The sequence below is a fragment of the Rana temporaria genome, chromosome 13, assembly GCF_905171775.1.
Source record: "Rana temporaria chromosome 13, aRanTem1.1, whole genome shotgun sequence".
Lineage (NCBI taxonomy): Eukaryota > Metazoa > Chordata > Amphibia > Anura > Ranidae > Rana > Rana temporaria.
The window spans coordinates 64594605-64617584 of record NC_053501.1 but is presented as its reverse complement, the minus strand read 5'-3'; the positions used below and the strand labels follow the sequence as shown (position 1 = coordinate 64617584).

The following is a 22980-nucleotide window of genomic DNA, read 5'->3' as shown; positions in this document are numbered from 1 at the left end:
AATATTGGGACATCTACACAATTCTAATCTTTTTGGCTCTATACACCACCACAATGGATTTGAAATGAAACAAACAAGATTTGCTTTAACCACTTAACCCCCGGACCATATTGGTGGTCAAAGACCACTTTTTGCGATTCGGCACTGCGTCGCTTTAACTGACAATTGCGAGGTCGTGCGACGTGGCTCCCAAACAAAATTGTCGTCCTTGTTTTCCCTTAAAAAGTGTGAGGCACATATACAAACTGTTGTAATTCCTACACCGTTCACCTGATTTGGATGTAAATACCCTCAAATTAAAGCTGAAAGTCTGCAGTTAAAGCACATCTTGTTTATTTCATTTCAAATCCATTGTCATGGTGTATAGAGCCAAAAAGATTAGAATTGTGTTGATGTCCCAATATTTATGGACCTGACTGTACATATCCTTAAACTATGAAGGCAATACGTTTCTTATCGGTGCTTTACAATTGCTGAAGGAAGTGAAAATGTGTAGGTTTACCGATGGCAATCAGTCTGTTTCTTGGTGTTAATTTCCTGCGTTGGGTTCCTAAAATAATGTTTAATTGTTTGCTGTGGTCGGTACTTCTACTTTTTTATGTAGGAAGTTTAAAGTAGAAGTCTGGTCAAATGTAATCTAAACCTGCTCTAACCCCCATTCTAAATCATATACTAACTACCCTGTAGAAGAAAGATGTTTATACTTTTGGCTTCAGGGCCAGTTCAAACCATAGAAACGCAGTCCAGATGCGTTCAAAATGCTTTTCTGGACGTATGTTTGACACGTTTTTGATGCGTTCCAGTGTGTTTTTGATGCAGTTCAGTGCAAATGTTCCCCCTCATTTTTCTTAACATGAAGTAAGGACATGTGCACCAGTGTGTTTTTGCTGCGTTCCAGTGTGGTTTTGATGCTTTTTTCAGCATTCCAGTGCAGGAAAAACGCAGCATGTTTTACTTTTTTTTTAACTGGAATGCACTGGAACTGCAAGCACTGGTGTGAACTATGCCTTTGAAAACCATATAACCTGCTTTGCATGTGTTTTTGACACAGAAAAAAACCACACTGGACTGTGAGTGGTGTGAACTGGCCCTTGGGGTAGAGGAGGGAAAGCTGACAATGGATGCTCCATAGTAAGCTGATGGGTGACTTCCCCTCAAAGGCATTGCAACCGTTTTCGACAATCTCTCCTGTTCACTGAAGTCAGCCACTGGTGAGATCATGTGACTGGACCCGGGTGCCCAGAGAATAGGCACGTATATAGAATTTTTTCCTCTACGGGGTAGTTTAGTATAGGGTTTAGAATGGGGTTGCAAGCGGGTTTAGATTTAGATGGTTTTAAAGCAGTCCAATCAAATACCATTATGTCCATAGTCATCACACTAATGATGTGGAGAGTGGAATAAACGTTGCTCAGCAATGAGAGTACTACTGTTGTGCCCACAAAGATAAACCATGCAATATATGTTGATTTTGGTATTTGCTTTTCATGTAGCCCCTCAGCCAGTAATAACATTCCTTTGATGAGAGTGGTTCAGTCTGTCAAACACACAAAGCGGAAAAGCAGCAGTGTTATGAAGGAAAGCTGGATGGTGCATTACACCAGTAAAGATACTATGGTGAGAATTGATGTATTTTGTTATTGAAAAGGTAACTCCAGCCATTTTAGTTTTGGAGTGGGTTTGTGGGGTTGTTGGAGTTAATATTTTGGTCAGGTTATTTTTGTCTGTGTCCCCCCCAAGTCCAACTCAGCCTGAGCTATCTCGCCAGGAGCTAACAAATTAGACCAACTATTATAGGTAGTGGAGGCTTTCCCCACCCCGCAGTTGTGCGTATTCATGCCCCTTGCATCTGCAGAGAATGGGAATGCCTCTGCTTCCTATGATAGGATTGTCCACTATGACCGATTCCTGGTTGGGTAGCTCCAGCAAGTTCACAGTCTTGTTCAAACATGCCAGAACTCACCCCTAGTCAGAATTTCAGACCATGCAATCTAATAAAATTGTTTTTGTCTGCCTCCCTGTTTGATTCCTCCACATGACTTGCCTTGAAAGAAAGTTACGGGAGATCTCCCTAGTAGGGAACACAGAGATGACATTGCAAACCTGAGGTTTTAATCCTAGTTCAGCCTGTCTAAAAGAAAATGTTTGAACCATGGTTGGGCTTTAAGCCCATGTTCACACCTATTGTCAGCAATGGAACTTTTTATATATCGGTGTAATGCCGACTTTGCGTTGCTGCGCCGATTTGAAAAAGTAGTTCCTGCACTTTTGGTGACTTCAGGTGCGTCTTGTATAGACATCTGTGCATGAATTCACACAGCAGATGTCAGGCCAGGTTGCACCTGAAGTCTCATTGACACACCGCTTTTGAAATTGTGCGGGTTTAAGTGAAGTTGCACAATTTCAAAGTCGTATTCAGTTTGAACCATGGGTAAATGCTCAAACTGATGTAACAAATCTGTTAATTTTGAACATTTCTTCTTTATTTTTTGTCCCTCTGTTATGGCAGAGAAAAAGGCATTACTGGAGACTGGACAGCAAGTGTATAACCCTATTTCAGAACGATACTGGAAGCAAATACTACAAGGTAATGGAGAAGTTCGCACCAACATACGGGGGGGGGGGGGGGGGGTTGATTTCTGTTGTCAAGCAGTTATAAATGACTTCCTATCATACAAAATGAGCAGTATTTGGATGTTCGAGAACAGTCCAACTGCCATCAGCACTATGTTTCAATGACAGGTGCATAGGTGAGCATGCAGTGCTCTGCAGGCGTGTGTGTCTGCATGAGTAGAAGGTGCACCTGAAACCACACAGGGAAATAATAGGATATTTAATGAAACCTACAACCTGGCCTCAGACTTTTTCCTATGATTTTTTTTTTCTCCCCAAAGGTAAGTGCAGAGGTCTGTGGCCCTGTATAATGTAAATGCACTCATCACGATTCCGGCCTTTCTAATTTCGGATCATTGGACATTGGTGCTTAGTTAATTAATCAAGGTTGCAGTGTTTTACTACATGGCTAAAATGTTTGACACCTGCCCATCACACCTATATGAACTTGCTCTACATTCCAAAACCTTGGACAATAATGGGCTTTTTTTTTTTTTTTTTTTTAAATCCCTTCGCTCTTCTGAGAGGGCTTTTCACAAGAAGAACTTGGAGTAGATTTCCGTAAGACAATGTGCGTTCACCAATTTAGCCAGAAGAGCTAAAGGAGGAGAAGACCTGGCATGTCATAATGGTGCAAAATTAACTAAAATGAAAAATCATAGGTGATTGTCTAAAATATTTTTAGCATGAGTGGTACCTTTCACTAAAACACCTGATTTAATTATTTGGATGGGTGTACATACACTTATATCCTTATTGTATATGTATGTGGCCCTTAAATTGCCTGGTGAAATCTGCTTAAGACTGCCTTACCTTTTAGGATTTACAAACGCATCTCATAAAATTAGAATATTATCAAAAAGTTAATTTCAGTAATTCAATTTAAAAAGTGAAACACATATATTTTATATAGATGCGTTATACACAGAGATGCATTTCATGCATTTTGAGGATTATGGCTTACAGCTAGTGAAAACCCAGAATTCAGTTTCTCAGAAAAAGAAAATTTTACATAAGACCAAAGATTTTTAATACAGAAATGTTGGCTTACTGAAAAGTATGTCCATGAACAGTAAAGTATGCAATCAATACTTTGTCGGGGCTCCTTTTGCATGAATTACTGCATCAATGTGGCGTGGCATGGAGGCGATCAGCCTGTGGCACTGCTGAGGTGTTATGGAAGCCCAGGTTGCTTTGATAGTGGCCTTCAGCTCATCTGCATTGTTGGGTCTGGTGTCTCTCATCTTCCTCTTGACAAAACCCCACAGATTTTCTGTTTTTTTTTTTCGGTCAGTCAAGTTTGCTGGCCAATCGAGCACAGTGATTTCGTGATCATTAAACCAGATATAGGTACTTTTGGCAGTGTGGGCAGGTGCCAAGTCGTGCTGGAAAATAAAATCAGCATCTCCATAAAGTTGGTCATCAGAGGGAAGCATGAAGTGTTCTAGAATTTCCTGGTGGAAGGCTGCGCTAACGTTGGACTTGAGAAAACAGTGGACCAACACCAGCAGATGACATGGCTCACCAAATCCTTACAGACTGTGGAAAATATTTTGCATTTAATTTGGAGATCCCAGAGCCTGGAGGAAGAGTGGAGAGGCACAGAATCCAAGTTTCATAAGTTCCAGTGTGAAGTTTCCATGGTCAGTGATGATTTTGGGAGCCATGTCATCTGCTGTTATTGGTCCACTGTGTTTTATCAAGTCCAAATTCATTGCAGCCCTCTACCTGGAAATTCTAGAGCACTTCATGCTTCCCTCTGCTGACCAGCTTTATGGAGATGTTTATTTGTTTTGCAGCAGAACTTGGCACCTACCAACGCTGCCAAAAGTACCAATACCTGGTTAATGATCATGGTATTGCTGTGCTTGATCGCCTGACCCAATACCCATAGAGAATATGCAGGGTATTGTCAAGAGGAAGAAGAGACGCCAGACTCAACAATGCAGATGAGCTGAAGGCCGATATCAAAGCAACCTGGGCTGCTATAACACCTCAGCAGTGTCATAGGCTGATCACCTCCGTGCCACACCACATTGTTGCAGTAATTAATGCAAAAGGAGCCCCGACCAAGTATTGAGTGTGTATTTTTCAGTACGCCAGCATTTCTGCATTAAAAATACATTTTTTATGTAATCTAATTTTCTGAGATACTGAATCTTGGGTTTTCACTAGCTGTAAGCCATAATCATCAATAAAGAAATGCTTGAAATGTATCTTTGTGTGTAACGCATTTATATAAAATGAGTTTTTGGAATTGAATTACTGAAATAAATTCACTTTTTGATGATATTCTAATTTTATGAGATGCACCTGTATCTTTAGCACTGACAGGCAGCCATCTCTTGAAAGTTACTTTTCATGTCATCACATACTGGAGTTAAAGGAACTTAAACAAAACCTCCAAACTATGTGTAGGTTCATTTATATTTTACTATTTTCTGCTTGCTTTAGTAGACCGAATTAGATTTAGACAAAATTTAGTTTCAATGCCGATCTCATGTGTAAGCACCAGAAAGTAAATGTGTATTTTTCCCCACTGAGAACAAACGGGTGCAATTAAATTTACCACTCTAAAGCAACCCATGCCTTCCCCTGTACTTTCCCACTGCTCAGTTTGGCACCCTGTGTCAGCATATGTCTGAGCATTGAAGGACATGCAGGCTGTTCTCAAAGTATAGCCAGGAAACAGTCCATGCTGGCATAGATGTGCTCTCATGCCTAGCGTGGTCAGTTTGAAATGGGAAAGCAGGGGAGACTGGCATGATCACCATATACAGTATCTCACAAGTGAGTACACCCCTCATATTTTTGTAAATATGTTATTATATCTTTTCATGTGACAACACTGAAGAAATGACACTTGTATAACAGTGTAAATTTGCTGTCCTCTCAAAATAACTCAACACTCAGCCATTAATGCCTAAACAGCTGGCAACAAAAGTGAGTACACCCCTAAGTGAAAATATCCAAATTTGGCCCAATTAGTAATTTCCCTTCACCGGTGTCATGTGACTCCTTAGTGTAACAAGGTCTCAGGTGTGAATGGGAAGGAGGTATGTTAAATTTGATGTTATCGCTCTCTCTCTCATACTGGACACTGAAAGTTTAACATGGCACCTCATGGCAAAGAACTCTCTGAGGATCTAAAAAACAGAACTGTTGCTCTACATAAAGATGGCCTAGACTATAAGAAGGTTGCCTAGACCCTGAAAATTAGCTGCAGCACAGTGACCAAGACCATACAGCGGTTTAAAAGGACAGGTTTCACTCGGAACAGGCCTCGCCATGGTCGATCAAAGCAGTTGAGTGCAGGTGCTCAGTATCATATCCAGAGGTGGTCTTTGGGAAATAGACGTATGAGTGCTGCCAGCATTTCTTCAGAGGTTGATGCTCAGACCATACACCGCGCACTGCATCATATGTAATCTGCATGGTTGTCATCCCAAAAGGAAGCCTCTTCTAAAGATGATGCACAAGAAACCCGTAAACAATTTGCTGAAGACAAGCGGACTAAGGACATGAATTACTGGAACCATGTCCTGTAGTCTGATTAGACCAAGATAAACGTATTTTGTTCAGTTGGTGTCAAGCGTGTGTGGCGGCAACCAGGTGAGGCCTACAAAGAGAAGTGTGTCTTGCCTACAGTCAAGCTTGGTGGTCGGAGTGTCATGGTCTGGGGCTTTATGAGTGCTGCCAGCACTGGGCAGCCCAGATTCAGCAACGTTTATTGAATGGCGCTTCACAGTACAGATGTAAAATTATCCTAAACGCACTGTGAAAGTAACCCAGGAGCTTTTGAAGGAAAATAAGTGGAATATTCTGCAATAGCGTAGTCAGTCACCTGATCTCAACCCAATTGAGCATGTATTTCACTTGCGGAAGGCAAAACTAAAGGCAGAAAGACCCACAAAGAAAGAACAACTTTAGACGGCTACAGTTAGAGCCTGGCAAAGCATCAGAAAGGAGGAAACAGTCTATGGTAATATCCATGGGTTCCAGACTTGAGGCAGTCATTGCCACTAAAGGATTCTCAAAAAAATATTAAAAATTAACATTTTGTTTGTCCAATTACATTTGAGCCCCTGAAAATGGGGGGACTGTGTACTTGATATTTATGTTCAACCCCTTGAATTAAAGCTGAAAGTCTGCTCTTCAAATTCTGGTGGCATACAGAGCCAAAAGTGTGAAATTTGTTCCTGTGTCCAAATATATATGGACCGAACTGTATATCCCTCCAACAGTTTTTCCACTAAGCTTTCATGCAGACAATCGACGAACCAGTTTTTTAAGCTAGTATTTTCTCACTGAATTAGAGAGTATCGTTCAGAGGACATTATATATTGGATATAGAATAACTACCACTTCTTACCAACTCGTCTAAAAAAGCAGATCTAAAAGCATAATTTCTATCACATCAGCAAGACTCCAAGTAACTAAAAATTTGTAAGCAATAGAGCTAGTGTTGCCTCTGAATATTAAATTCTCTAGAAGTCTTTTCAAATGATTGCAATGAATGGCAATTACTGTAGTACAGTTGACGTGCTGTGATCAGTCCATTCTGCCTCCAAGTTTGAAAAGCTACAAAATCTCTACTTTGTGTGAATGATGGATTATCCTGGATTGGCAGATATTTTGGTAGGGATAGGCCTTGTTTTTTCCTCAGCTTTCTTCAAGCTATTATTCTGTCTCAAAGCAGGTTTGTTTTCAAACTTGAAGGCAAATTTCATGTCTTAGTATGTATTAAAGCAGAAAGATTTTAGGGAGAGAGCTTGTTATCAATCTAAATTAGAATACCTTGATGACGATGTTAGCCGATCCAAGGCATGTCTGATATTTGAAAGACCAAGACCGAGTTTATTCTTCAGCAAATAAAGAGTGGATATAGATACTCGTCTCTTCACATGCCATAAAAACCTAGTCATAGCCTTTGTTAATAAACTCCTATCGTTCTGTTTAAGAAGAATTGGTAAGGTTTAGGGGTTAAACTCACAATTTTAATAAAGATGGGCATTCCCCAAAAAAAATTGGAAGGTTCAATTCTTTTCCTATATTTTATTTATCAATGATAAATAATAAGGAACATACAATGAAGATGGCGTCTTGACAATCTTTATGCCCAAATACCTAATCTACAATATTTTTTCACTTCAACAGAGTAATTTGTACCCTTTTTTTTTATGATGTGTGGATATATCAAATTTAATCGAAAGTTTGTAAATCTATTATATTATCCAAATATTTCCTAAAATCACTGGAAAATCCCATTACGTCTGGAATGAAAATATGAATACATCATCTGCAAATAATAGTTTTATTCCCTATTTTCCTGTTTTTATTCCCTTCAAACATGAGATGTCCCGATAAGCTATCTTAAATAAAAGTGGCAAAAGCAGATGCCCTTCATCATTGGAATCAGTTCTGATAAATCATATTGTCATCCTAGCTTAGGGGGAATAATAACGTTTCTGGATAAAATGCAGAATTTCAGAAAAGCCCATATTCACCATAACTTGAAACAACCAGTTAAAGGCAATGTTATCCTGCTTCATGCTATTTGCTTTTTCAGCATCTAAAGCGATAACTTCTCTGCTGGGTTGGATGAATTTTAGCGTATTTTAAGACGCATATAACTGCAAATATTAGAAAAGGCAGACCTCCCCTTAACAAGCCTTGATTGGGGTGACGCTATAAGATTTGGAAAAAGGTCAGACAGACATGCAGCTGTAATTTTTTTGAAAGAATTTTTCACATCCACATTTAATAGTGAAAACGGTCTATAAGGCCTCTTTCACACGGACGGATAGAATGGTGCTTTTAGCTGCGGATTTTATTGCAGCTAGAAGCACACAATGCTTTCCTATGACATCATTCACACACTATGGTTACCTGTGGTTTTGTTGCCCGCGGTTTTGTGCAGATAGAAAAAATAGATCTCAATGCGTCCAGCTGCGAAAACACATCTGAAGTCTCCCAAAAGCATGTGGGAAAATGTGTTATGGTCTGATGAAACCAAGTTTTAACTTTTTGGCCATAATTCCAAAAGATATGTTTGGCACAAAAACACTGCAGATCACCATACCCACAGTGAAGCATGGTGGTGGCAGCATCATGCTTTTGGGGCTGTTTTTGTTCAGCTGGAACTTTGGTCTTATTCAACGTAGAGGGAATTATGAACAGTTTAAAATACCAGTCAATATTGGCACAAAACCTAGAAAGCTGAACATGAAGAGGAACTTCATCTTTCAGCATGACAAAGACCCAAAGCCTACATTCAAATCAACAAAGGAATGGCTTCACCAGAAGAAGTTTAAAGTTTTGGAATGGCCCAGCCAGAGCTTAGACCTGAATCTCATTGAAAATCTGTGGGGTGGTCTGAAGAGGGCTGTGTACAGGAGATGCCCTCGCAATCTGAAAGATTTGGAGTGTTTTTGCAAAGATGAGTGGCCAAATATTGCCAAGTCAAGATGTGCCATGCTGATAGACTTAAAATGATAAAACCAAAAGGTGCTTCTGCAAAATATTAGTTTAATGGTGTGCACACTTATGCAACCATATTTTAGTTTTTACATTTTTCTTCCCTCCACCTTAAAGATTTCAGTTTGTTTAACTGAGTTGTACAGTTTATAGGTCACATTAAAGGTGGAAAAAGTTTTGAAATGATTTATCTTTGTCTCATTTTTTTACACCACAGAAACCTGACATTTTAATAGGAGTGAGTAGACTTTTTATATCCACTGTATTTGCACCCCCTGGGCCTGCTTAGGCATCCATGCGCAATAATCTGACATAGACCTACCAGTAAACTAGTAGCAGTTTTCTCTGGAAGGGCAGACATGTTTATATTCTCACACAGAACGCAATTTACATATACATCTATTATCTTATAGAAAAATGGTCTTGCTGGATCAGTAGTATTTTTTTGTTTCAAAACATTTAATTGACTTCAGTGTTTTTTTGTTTTTGTTTTTACAATTGCCTAAAATAATTCACTTTATCTTCTTGTTCTACAGGAAATCCCCCTTTCTGAGATACTCTGCCTGGAACCTGCTAAAAACCTTTCTTTGCTTCCTCCCGGTGCAAATCCTCATTGCTTTGAAATTACGACTGCTAATATTGTATATTATGTGGGGGAAAGTATTCCTCCACTGACCGTGCCTGAGACAGGAAATAATAGCGTGGTGAACAGCGGTGTGGGAATGGAAGTGGCACGAATGTGGGAAATCGCCATACAGCATGCACTGATGCCAGTCAATCCTAAGGGAGCAAATGGAGCAAGTAGCCAACACCGTATGTCCCTCTTTTACTGTCTAAATCTTTACCAAAGCATTAATTATTGTGTGTAAAATATGGGTTCCTCACTTTGTGGAGCTTTCTTTTAGCTTTCCCTACGTGTCCCCAGAACAAGAAGGGAAGGAAAATCTCCCCAATAGGATACTTCTCTTCCCATCCTGTCTGCAGGACTGAACAGGAAGTCTCACCAATGGCACACAGATGGGGGGAAAAAAATGGGTGTTCACCTTTCCCCACTCAAAATGAAGAAGTTTTGTCTTTCTATATACTTTAAACCAAGACAGGTATACACAGCCAATTATTTGGCTTTAGGTTTTGAGATGACTTTATTTAGATTTTCAGCTCAGAAGCGAAGAGAAATGTTATATCTTCTTTTAAATATCTAATCAGTTCTGTCCTTAGACTCAATAGAATGTTTTGTTTAGACCAACAAAAGCCCATACTGTAACAGAGGTTTTTTTACCTTCCCTAGTTTCCTAGGTGGACTGCTGCCACTTATAATATTTGTCAGTGCTGATTCTGAACAGTGAAATTAAATGGGTAAGCTGTGTAGGGAGAGACTTTCTGTTCTAGTACACACAGGTAGAAATTCTATAATGGGGATTTTTTGAGTTTTGGGATTCTATTCAATCAAGGCAGCCTAGGCTTATGACATGATGCACAGACCCCTCTCATTCTCGTGGTGGTTTGCCAGCAAGGGACGGGGGATGAGTCATAAGAGGGCCAATGAGAGCTGGAGGTGTTCCTCTGTGTCTGTAAATCCAGGAAGTGAACAGGCAGCAGCTTCAACTGCCCACAGTTAAATTGGTTGCAGCCAAACTAAGTTGAGGAAAACTTCTGCAGCACATTTGGCAAGTCCAGTATATATAAAATATGCAAAGTGGTTGAAGGAAAGCTTCAAAATGGCAAAGATTTTTCTGTTACAAATTATGTGAGCAGACTGCAGTTCCTCTTTAAGAGTCGGTTCACACTGGGGCGACTTGGGATCCGACTTGAGGTCGCCTCAAGTCGTCCCAAGTCGCGCTGTAGAGAAAAACAATGCAAGTGAATGGGAGCGGTGTTAATACACACGACTCGAGTCGCTCCGACTTCAGAAGAGGTTCCTGTACTACTTCAATCCGACTTGTAGGCGATTTGTACCCATTGATTTCAATGGAAGTCTGATCCAAGTCTGATCACGGTCTTAACTGAAGCGACTAGAGCTGATTGTTGTTTGATTGGCCACTGGAAAGTCTCCTGTCCTGGAGACGACTTCAAGTCGTGTTGTATATCGCCCCAGATCGCCCTGTGGTTCATGCTCAAGTCGTGTTGGAGTTGCCTCTGAAAGTCGCGCTGGAAGTCGTGTCTCCCCAGTGTGAACCGACTCTAAGTCCATCTGGAAACAGTATAGCAATTCCAATGAATTATGTACATAATATGTGAAGGATTGCAACTATGTGTACACTTCATTGTTATATCAGGATTATATATGAATTGGGTTCACAAAGGAACTTCACATCTCTAAGTACTGCCGGTAAAAATAGAAATTGAACACATCACCATTTTTTTAGGTTATTATATTTCTAAAGGTGCTATTGATACCACATGTTGGTAACAACCCATGCAAGTCATACATAAAAAGAAAACAAAACAAATAAGTTCAGAAATTAAGTTCTGTGTAACAAAACGGAATGACACAGGAATGGAATGACGCAGGGGAAAAAGTATTAAACACATGAAGAAAGGGAGGTGCAAAAAGACATGGTAGTTCAAGACACCATCTGAAACCGATAGGGAAGGGGAGTTACTGCTCCAGGTGGATCTGCTTGGTGATTACCTCCTCTCAGAAGCCACGGGTGCTGGCAATGCATATAGCAAAGAATAAAGAAATGTATTTGGACAGCCGCACTACAAAAAATCTTTGTTGCCTTTGATAGTAAAACAAGATAAAAAGAACTACAAGCCACAGCAAAAATAGGACACACATCTGACGAGTTTCACACTAATATTAATACTTAATCATAGCTATTTTTGCTGTGGCTTGTAGTTATTTTTATCCTGTTTTACTATTAAAGGCAACAAAGATTTTTCAGAATGCGGCTGTCCAAATACATTTCTTTATTCTTTACCATCTGAAACCTATTGGTAGTTGCAAAGCAATCCTGCCTCTTGTCAGTGCAAATTAATATCGGCTAGTTTAGCCTCAAGTGACGGCCTATAAAGAGGTGTCTTATTACCAAGGTGTCATACAAGAAACCTCTTTTGATTGGTAAACGCAAAGGGCTCGCTCAAGACCTTTGCAAACTTATTGTTGCAAAACATACTAATGGCAATGGTTACAAAAGGATTTCTAAACTTCTGAATGTTCAAGTGAGCACTGTTTGGGCCATAATCCGAAGTGTAAATAACATTATTTCACCATAAACTGGCCACAACCAGGTGATTAGTGCAAGATTCCTAACAGAGGAGTGAAAAGAATTATCGTAAGAGTTGTCCAAGAGCCAAGGACCACTTGGAAAGTTTCAAAAATATCTGGAATTAGCAGGCAAAACAATAAGTAATGCACTCAACTGCCATGGCCTGTATGTACGTTCACAACACAAGACTGCATTGCTGAAGAAAAAGCATTTTGAAGCTTGTTTAAAGTTTGCTGCACAACATTTAGACAAGCCTATGAAATACTCAGAGAATGTAGTCTGGTCAGATGAAACCAAAATTTTACTTGTTGGATGCCATAATATGCACATGTTTGGAGGTCAAATGGCACTGCACATCACCCCAAAAACACCCCCATACCAACAGTGAAGTTTTGAGGTGGGAACGTCATGTTGTGGGGATGTTTTACAGCATACGTTACTTGGCAAATGTCATGGTTGAAGGAAGGATAAATGGTAAAATGTACCAAGAAATTTTTTGATAAAAATCTGCTGCCATCTACCAGGGTGATGAAGATGAAACAAGGGTGGACATTTCCGCAAGACAATGATCCCAAAAACAAAGCCAAGAAACTCAATTGGTTTTCAAGAAAAGAAAACGGCTGTTAGAATGGCCCAGCCAGTTGCCTGATTTGAATCCAATAAAAAAATCTATGGAAAGAACTAAAGATCAGAGTTCATAGAAGAGGGTCACAAAACCTTTGCGTTGAAGACTCTGAAAGGATGGGCCAAAACCAAACCTGAGCATCGCACGAGTTTCTCCATATAAGCATTGAAACTGTCATTACCAACAAAGGATTTTGTACAAAGTATGTGTTCAATGGCGTGTTCAATACCTTGAATATAAACAAAAAAGTCAGTGCTACTACCCATACATCACATGGAAAGCAGAGCTCCCGGGTGCTCGATCCACAGTCGCTGGCTGCGTAGAATAATGAGGAAAAGATGATCCGCACGCCGGTCGTTGCTCTTAAACAATTGACGTATTTATTGACAAGCCACAGTAGACAAACACAAATAGGAAAGGTTGTTCAATACCTTTCCCCTGTGTCATTCCATTTTATTACACATGACTTAATGTCTGAACTTATTTGTTTTGGTTTCTTTGTATGTATGGATTACATGGGTGTTACTAGGGTTGCACCGATACTGGTATCAATGCCGAAACTAAGCATTTGCACGAGTATCAGTACTCGTGCAAATGCGCCATACTAGAAACCGATACCTTTTAGGTTCGTCTTTTTTTTACTGTCGGTGTGATTTTCCCACTGACAGCAGGAAAGTATACCAAAGAATTCCAGCAATTGTTTTTTTTAGGAGCAGGGCAGCTGCGTCCTTGACAACCGATGACGTTTCAGCTGTCAGTGGGACTTCCCTTCCCCCACCTCCTCCTTTCCCTCCCACTAGCCCTACCGGGTACCTTCCCCGCCTCCTTTCTCTCCCTCCAGCTTCAGAGTGTTCTCCTAGCGGTAGTTTGGTCAGCTTGCCCGTGGTCGTGCTGTGGAAGGGGGCCCACCGGCAGTGGCGTAGCGTGGGTGGGTGCAAAGTTATTACTGTGCTGTGCCGAGTCTGTCAACAATGCCATCCCAAGTGTGCTGGGTGTTGTGGCCAATTGACTCCACCAGCTCCCTACCTCTTCCGATTAGGCATATCCTAGATATTCCCCCCCAGGGACTCCTGTGGTACAGCCTGTCCCCCAAGATTGTGTGTGTGTGTGAGAACGGTGAAAGGGGAGGGGCCGTTCATGGTGATGAGCATACGGCGGTTAACGCTCTCAGTAGGCCAGGGGATACTGAGGAGCAGCTGGGTGGCTGGACTCCAGAACAGTAGGGAGAGCCTACTCAGTTGGACGATCATGGTAGCCATGGAGAGGTAAGCAAATACCACCGATCTGCATTGTACCTGTGCGGGTGTGAGTAGTGCAGGAAGTGGGAATCGAGTAGGTCGGTGTGGGTATCAGGTAGTGTAGTGGGCACACCAATCTGCATGATCAGCTGCATTGAAGGCCAGAGGAGAGGTTTGGGGTCTAATAGACCCCAGATCTCTCCTAAAAGAGAACCTTTCACGGCCCATGCTATTATAAGGGGCATTGTTCATCCCTTGTAATAGCAATAACATTGATCAAAAAAAAGTTACAGTGGCAAGTAAAAAAAAAGTAAGAATAGGTAGTGGTAATTGGTACCAGCGAGTACTTAAGGAAAAGTATCGGTACTCGGTCTTAAAAAAAAAAAAAAAAAAAAAAAAAAACAACCCTGGTTGTTGCTGACCTGGTGAAAATGTAATGTCAATAGCGCCTTTAGAAATATATTTACCAAGGGAAATGGTGGTGTGTTCAATACTTATTTTACCTGCTGTATATACACACTATGTTGACATGGTTTTCTTTATAAAGGAATACCTCTTACAAAAATCACATCCCATATAGAACAATAACGTTATTATAATTGTCTACATCAAAATTGTGTGCAAGTGGGTTTAATAAAAAGGTTCCCATCACTCTGTATAATTGGCATGGTATGCTGATTTTTTTTATTACATTTTATATGTATGTGAAGCAGACTAATGCCAAATTATTTTCTGAAATTAACAAAGGGGTTTACCATATATTATTACTACATGTCCAATTGGAAAACTATGTAAATGGACTGTCTTGGTGCCCCATAGACAACACCAATGTTATGATCGAATTTTATTACAAATATAATATATATATATATATATATATATATATATATATATATATATATATATATATATTATTTTTTAAACATTTACAGAAAAATGGTAAAAGCAATCCACCATCCCCTAGGTGTGTGTGTGTATATATAGCCTGTCGGTGCTTAGACCATATGCCGCACATTGCATCAAATTGGTCTGCATGGCTGTCGTCCCAGAAGGAAGCCTCTTCTAAAGATGCTGCACAAAAAAAACCTGCAAACAGTTTGCTGAAGACAAGTAGACTAATGGGCCGTACAGACGACCGAACATGTCTGCTGAAACTCGTCCGCGGACCAGTTTCAGCAGACATGTTCGGTCGTGTGTAGGCCCGAGCAGACAGGATTTCAGCAAACATTTGCCCACCGGGCCTTTTCCCAGCGGGCAAATATTTCTGGACTTGTTTTTAAACAGTCCGCTGGAGTCCTGCCCGCTCGGACATGTTCGGTCATCTGTACAGACCTACCGTACATGTCCGAGCGCCCGCCATCCCTCGCATGCGTCGAATGACTTCGACGCATGCGTGGAAGCATTTAACTGGCAGGCCCGCCCACGTCGCCCCGTCATCGTCGCGGCGACGGCGCGGACACGTCCCGCGTATTGTTTACGCGCGGATTTCTGTACGATGGTTAGTACAGCCATCGTACAGAAATCCCCGGGCAGACATGTACGGTGAAAACGGTCCGGCGGACCGGTTTCATCGTACATGTTTGCCTGTGTGTACGCGGCCTAAGGCAATGGATTACTGAAACCATGTCCTGTGGTCTGATGAGACCAAGATAAACTTATTTGGTTCAGATGGTGTCAAGCGTGTGTGGTGGCAACCAGGTGAGGAGTAAAAAGACAATTGTGTCTTGCCTACAGTCAAGCATGGTGGTGGGAGTTTCACGATTATAAGATAATAAAATATTTAAAAAAAATGTGAGTTGGGTACTGTATAAAAGACATAAAATCCGATACTCTGAGGAATGATGCAGTTAGATGGGGAAACACCAAATTCTCCAAACAATATGTATTCTTCATTTATATGTAATCCTGATATAACCATGTATCTCTAGTTTCAATGTTTGAAATCTTCATATATTACGTACATACAGTATATTCATGGAATTGCTATATTGTTTCCAGATGAACGCAAATATTGACCTATGAATTCCAGCACCATGTGACCTATACAGAATAAGTGGAGAGGACTGAGAAACCCAATGATAAGGGTCTTGGTATTTGGATGTACAGGTGTTTTGGAACTGTAACCCGTACATTACACAGCTTGAAATGTGTTTACGGAATCAATTTTTTAAGTCTCTTTGAGATGGATTTTAAAATTTGTGGAATTTAAATGAAAAATATATTTTCTATTCTGAAAATGCTGCAAAAAGTCTAGCTCCTTTTTAGCTATTGAGTACACTCTATGGTAGAAAATGGCAGCATTTTGGAATATGATATACAGCATCCACCTATTTTGTTGGGTTTTTTTTCAAGGTAAATGCTCTAGCACAGTGATGGCGAACCTTGGCACCCCAGATGTTTTGGAACTACATTTCCCATGATGCTCCACTACACTGCAGCGTGCATGAGCATCATGGGAAATGTAGTTCCAAAACATCTGGGGTGCCAAGGTTCGCCATCACTGCTCTAGCATGACACTGTGAGCTTTCGGCGTGTGTGCGCGCTACCTCAAAGTTCCCAGATGCCTTACACAGAAGAGACAAAATGATTGATTTGCATTGGAGATGCCCTTTAATGGGAACACAATGCACAATTCATAGTCTGCTGGTAAGTTTCAGGCAAGGCAAGTGACTGTCGGTGACAACCAGTAGATTATGCTAGTTACCACTAGACTATCAGATTGGGGTCATTTATGGTCTGCCATGTTTGTTTGTTTCTGTTACTTATGTATTTTTCCCAAAATAGACCAGCATTGCTGTGTGTGAGCACATAATAAACAGTATATGCTTGTAAAAACCAAAAACTCATGTTAGTGTCGCAATCTAAGAGTATAATATTCAGCCTTTAGTGTCTTTTGCTTATCCAATTTCCAAATGGACCTGTGTTGTAAGCATAAGATTGTTGTTAAAGTACCCCCCCCCCCCAACAGTAACAATATTGCTGCAGAGATATTGGAGACCTCCTAACTACCTTCTTATACCCTTCAAGTTGATATGGCCAGTGGCAACACAGTCCTTTGTGAACAGTATGTTCCTATACTTATTTTCCTGCACTTAATAATTAGGCTGGCATTGGTAAGTTTAGTTATTTTGGCATGCATTGAAAAAGTAATTGCTGAATTTAATGTGTGCATCATGTTACCTATGTTTTTCTTGTAGGTGATGTTTCCACCAGCATCTCCGTGTCTAACTGCCAGGTGCAAGAAAATGTGGTATGTACTTCTAACCAAGATCCATCACCTATTTACAATGTGAACAGTGTGACTAAAGATTAGGAATTTGAGCCTTTTGTTGACACAAACGTCAAATTTGGTGTGTACTGTTCTCTCCGGCCAGAGAAGTCACGCATGTAGCCCTGCTTATCCTGATCTCTAAATCTTTAGTGCTGTAGTAAATAAAAAAGAAATAAAAAAAATCTCTATTACTTTTACAGAGAAAAGTTGAACCTTTTTTTTTTTTTTTACTAAACATTTTTTAAACCAAGATTATTTTTCTTCATACAAGATTTATTGTTTTTCTGCTGAGCTTCTTATGCAGCTATCTTGATCAGCTAATGCTTTGTGTTTCCTTGGAGACCTAACCTGGTCCACGCTGTGACTGGATTCTGCATGTGATGTCCCAGACATCTGGTGTACTAGTTTGTTACCCGCAAGGTGCTCTACAGATTCAGAACAGTAGCACAGTCTCAGGTGTAAATGAGTCTCTGAAGACTCCCTGGGATTATGCCCTTGGATATGATGACCACTTGGAATAAGACCTGTGAGCGCTGGGCTTCAAGTGTGGCATTCCCCAGACACCTAGTGTACTGTTCATTCCTGATTTACAGTTGATCCTATGTCCCTTAATGAATGAATATGAAAACAGTGGGCCAGATTCAGGTACCGCTGCGCACTTCTTACGGAGGCGCATCGTCTCGTTTTTGCCCTGCGCCCCCGCGAATTATCTGCGCTACGCTTCATTCACGACGCAGTAGCCCCGTAATTTGCGCGGGCGCTCCTCAAAAATGCCCGGGGTAAGGGCGCGTAATTTAAATGATCCCGTAGGGGGCGTGGATCATTTAAATTAGGCGCGTTCCCGCGCCGAACGTAGTGCGCATGCTCCGTCGGGAAACTTTCCCGACGTGCATTGCGGCAAATGATGTCGCAAGGACGTCATTTGCTTCAAAGTGAACGTAAATGGCGTCCAGCGCCATTCACGATTCACTTACGCAAACGAAGTAAAATTTAAACTTTGCGACGCAGAAACGACGGGTATACGTAGCATTGGCTGCCCCTGCTAATAGCAGGAGCAGCCTTACGCGAAACCCGACGAACGGAAACAATGTAAACTGCGTACGCAGGGCTCGCGTAGGGTAGTGAATCGGCGTTAGTATGCAATTTGCATACTATACGCTGACCACTACGGGAACGCCCCCTAGCGGCCATCGCAAGAATGCAGCCTACGATATGACTGACATAAGAGCCTTATGCTAGTCATATCTTAGGCTGCAGTCGGCGTAACGAGGTACCTAAATCAGGAGCATTCGAAACGCCGGCGCAAGTAAGCAATTGCGCTGCGTAACTATGGTTACGCAGACGCAATTGCTTTTTGAATCTGGGCCAGTGTTTTTTATTATCATAAAATCTTTTTCTTGGAGATCATTAAGGGACACAGGTCCCACCCTTCTGCATTTGAGATCTTCTTGTAAAGGGGTTGTAGGGGTTTCATCTGTTTGGCCAATGCTGGCATACCATGAGGTGAGTCTAGTAAGGTGCATATCACCCTATAGACTTCTCTTTAACTTACACCTGACAGTTTTATGGAGCTCCGGTAGTACAGCAATCCCTACGCTTCCAGGGCTCTGACAGGGGAGATGCTGCACATAGCTTCTCTACCGTCCCCTTCCCTCTGCTGCCCATTCACAGAAGCCTTTATGATGTGTGAATGTGTTTACATAATATAAAGCACTCTGTGATCGGGCAGGAGGTGGGGAGGGGCCAGGCATAGCAACTGCTGGATCTCAGACCAAAAGGTCCAGAGGCCTAATGGCTATGCTTCTGGTGCTCTGTAAAAATGTTAGTTGTAAATAAAAGTAATAAGTGCATGAGGTGACATGCACCTTTTTGTTCCTAGCCACTAGTAATCCAGAACATTGTACAAAGTGGCTGAATTCCTAGAGTTTAGCTTTAAATAGTATTTTTATGAGCATATTTATGTTGCCTACTCAAAGTTTTAATAATGCAAAATGTTCTGTTTGCTTTGTCCATAGGATATTAGTTCTGTATATCAGATTTTTCCAGATGAGGTTCTTGGATCAGGACAGTTTGGTATTGTATATGGAGGTATGATTTACACCCACTGCCAAAAATATTTTGCCTATATTACACCAATTAAGTAATAACTAGATTGTTCAAAAATGGCTCACTGATCTATTTGTAAATATGTGTTCCTTAATTTCAGGAAAGCATCGGAAGACAGGCCGAGATGTGGCAATAAAAATAATAGATAAACTGCGTTTTCCTACTAAGCAGGAAAGCCAGCTAAGGAACGAAGTTGCTATATTACAGGTACAGATTTGCAGTATAACTGCTTATTCACTCATAATCGATAATAATGTTATTGTCTTGAGGGCAAATTGGGGAACAGAACCTACCACAATTCAAATACATATTGATAGGTTCATCTGCATTACCTGAAATTGTGTTTTAGAGACTGGGATAGGGGTGTTTGATTCTTTGTTTCACTGGGTTTGATGTGAATGGATCAGGCAACGATCCAGGAGGATGTGCACATAAGTCTTGAAGCTTGTGCACTCTCAGGGGCAGGCTGTGGCACACTCTGTAATTGCTGTCACAGCGGATCACATGTCTTGGGTACAGGGCCACCATGATTGGCCCTGTACCATGTGATCACTGTGACCAATCAAAGTCGGCTATAGTAAACAAAGGCTGTCATTCACGATGCTCTTCTCTGTTAAGGTTTGTATTGTTAGGGTAATATGATTGGGAGGGGATGTCCTCCTGTGTGATATAAAAGTATGTGTCTGAGTTTCAAATAGTGTTCCAGTTTTGCAGCAAACGAGTCCTGTCTAGTTATTGATTGCAATAGGTGGCTATAATAATGGCTATCGATGTTCAGACTGGAGGAAGCGGTATACTGACGGAAGCACTCAAGTGGATTGTGAGAAGCAGTTCCGTGACACACACTACGTTTTTTTTTGTGCAAGTCCAGCGGTTGGACAGCTCAGGTCCGAGATGCTGTATTAACAATGTGTGGTTAGTGCCCTTGTCAGAACACAATAGTGCACAGCAGGGTAGATTGCTGTACTGACATTGGATAGATGGTACAACTGCTCCATCTGAGCTCTGCTAGTGTGTATTAGGCATAAGCCTCTGTCTGCCACCTTGATGGAATGAATGCTAGCCTGTCTGGCTGGGGAGGAATCTTGATACCCCCTCAGTGCAAGGGACTTGGTTGTCAAAGGAAGCTCGACTTCTGATAAATGTCCTGGAATGCAGGGCAATTCTGGTTGTCTCTTCAATGCTGGACCCCTGACTACAAGGTCATCCAACCAGAATTCCATTATGCAATACCAGGGCAGCAGTCTACATCAACCATCATGGAGGCATCAGAAGTTGAGCAGCTCAAGAACAGTAGAGTGGACACTGACTTGAACAGAACTTCCTGTTCTGACCCTGACCACCATGCACATTACTGGTGTAGAAATCTGGCCGGCTGCTTTTCTCACTCCTTAACCACTTCCGGACTGCCGCATGTACATTTACGTCGGCAGAATGGCACGGACAGGCACATCAACGTACCTGTACGTGCCTGCCTAGACGTGGGTCGGGGGTCCGATCGGGACCCCCCCCCCTGTACATGCGGCAGTTCCCGTGGCTTCAGGAGCGATCCGGGACGAGGGCGCGGCTATTCGTTTCTAGCCGTCCCCCTCGCGATCGGTCCCCGGAGCTGAAGAACGGGGAGAGCCGTATGTAAACACGGCTTCCCCGTGCTTCACTGTGGCGGCTGCATCGATCGAGTGATCCCTTTTTATAGGGAGACTCGATCGATGACGTCAGACCTACAGCCACACCCCCCTACAGTTGTAAACACACACTAGGTGAACCCTAACTCCTACAGCGCCCCCTGTGGTTAACTCCCAAACTGCAACTGTCATTTTCACAATAAACAATGCAATTTAAATGCATTTTTTGCTGTGAAAATGACAATGGTCCCAAAAATGAGTCAAAATTGTCCGAAGTGTCCGCCATAATGTCGCAGTCACGGAAAAAATCGCTGATCGCCGCCATTAGTAGTAAAAAAAAAAGAAAATAATAAAACTATCCCCTATTTTGTAAACGCTATAAATTTTGCGCAAACCAATCAATAAACGCTTATTGCGATTTTTTTTTTTACCAAAAATAGGTATAAGAATACGTATCGGCCTAAACTGAGGAAAAAATATAGCACAAAAAATGAAAACCGCAGAGGTGATCAAATACCACCAAAAGAAAGCTCTATTTGTGGGGAAAAAAAGGCCCAATTTTGTTTTGGGAGCCACGTCGCACCACCGGGCAATTGTCTGTTAAAGCGACGCAGTGCCGAATTGTAAAAACCCCTTGGGTCATTTAGCAGCATATTGGTCTAGTCCTTAAGTGGTTAACATCTAGAACCCAGAGAATGGTCTCTTCAGACAGAGGTATTTTGAGCTGTTGTCACAGGTGGGGAACTTCAGATGTGGACCTCCTGGCGCATCCAGGTTCAACACGAAACACAACAAGTTAGATACTAGGAATCCTTGGGGTTTTGCAGTGGATAAATTAGTGTGGGATCAGTCAACCTTATCTTTACCTTTCCTCCTCTGAAGTCCCTTTGTCGTGATCGAGATGGAAAGCATTCCTGGGATTCTTCTTGTATTGTACTGTTCCAGGAGGATGCTGTACTCCTTGCAGACTCTGTGGGTCCTTTCTATTGTTCAGTTCTTTTGTCCAAGGGACTGATTCACCATTCTGCTTCTCGTATGCTGACTAACAGCTCGACCATAAAACCTTGATACAGAGGGAAGGGCTTAGTGGATTAAGTTTTCCCTATGATCTTGAAAGCTTGAGTCGTCTTCTCCCAAATTCAGCCATCACACCTGGAATGTTTACGTTACGTGTTGTGAGTCTGGGAAATTCCATCTCAAAAAGTGCTTTCTTACTTGCATGGTTGCTTTCCTTGTTGCTATCTCCTCTGTTAGCAGCCAAATCCTACATAGAGCCTATCTTAGTGTTACATAGGGTTAGAGTGACACTAAATGATATTATTTAGGTTTAGATATCTTTTAGATAATCCATTCACATCCACTCTTCTACCTCCTTGTAACATCCTTCATGAGCTCTTGAACCTTCCCTTCTTCCCCCACTTCCGAGTGTTTGGAACAAGCAGTGCACGTTAGTTTGGAGGAAGTTAGGAGCAAGAAGATTGAATTTTTCTTTTGAGCCAAAGTATAGTGGCGTTTTAACGTTGGCTTGAAGGCTCCCTTCTCTTGCCAAGGCGGTCATTCTTTTCACTTTAACCAGAATGCGCTTTGAGCTTCTATCCTTCTGCTATGGTGTCTTTTAGACAATCGTATTCTCTTTGTCATTCCTGAGGGTTACTATAGGGGTGACGACGTGTCTTGACCCACCATTGCCAGGTGGATAAGACTGATCATTGCTTGAGCCTATAATCCCCGGGATACTGTTCACCCCTTCCCTGCTAGTGCACACCCAAACAGATCTGTTAGTACTTCATGGGCCTTTTCAGCTTTTTGAATC

At 41.5% G+C, this 22980-nt stretch overlaps 1 protein-coding gene across 2 annotated transcripts in view; it reads left to right on the top strand.

Moving 5' to 3' along the window:
• PRKD1 (protein kinase D1) overlaps positions 1-22980 on the top strand; it is a 184601-nt gene that overhangs the window by 144641 nt on the left and 16980 nt on the right. The window contains exons 7-12 of one of the 2 annotated variants that reach the window (XM_040333901.1): positions 1494-1617; positions 2501-2587; positions 9627-9903; positions 17363-17415; positions 19452-19524; positions 19643-19749. In XM_040333901.1, the coding sequence (XP_040189835.1) occupies positions 1494-1617; positions 2501-2587; positions 9627-9903; positions 17363-17415; positions 19452-19524; positions 19643-19749 (721 nt within the window). The remainder of the gene's footprint in view (positions 1-1493; positions 1618-2500; positions 2588-9626; positions 9904-17362; positions 17416-19451; positions 19525-19642; positions 19750-22980) is intronic. The other variant, XM_040333902.1, reaches the window with a different exon arrangement.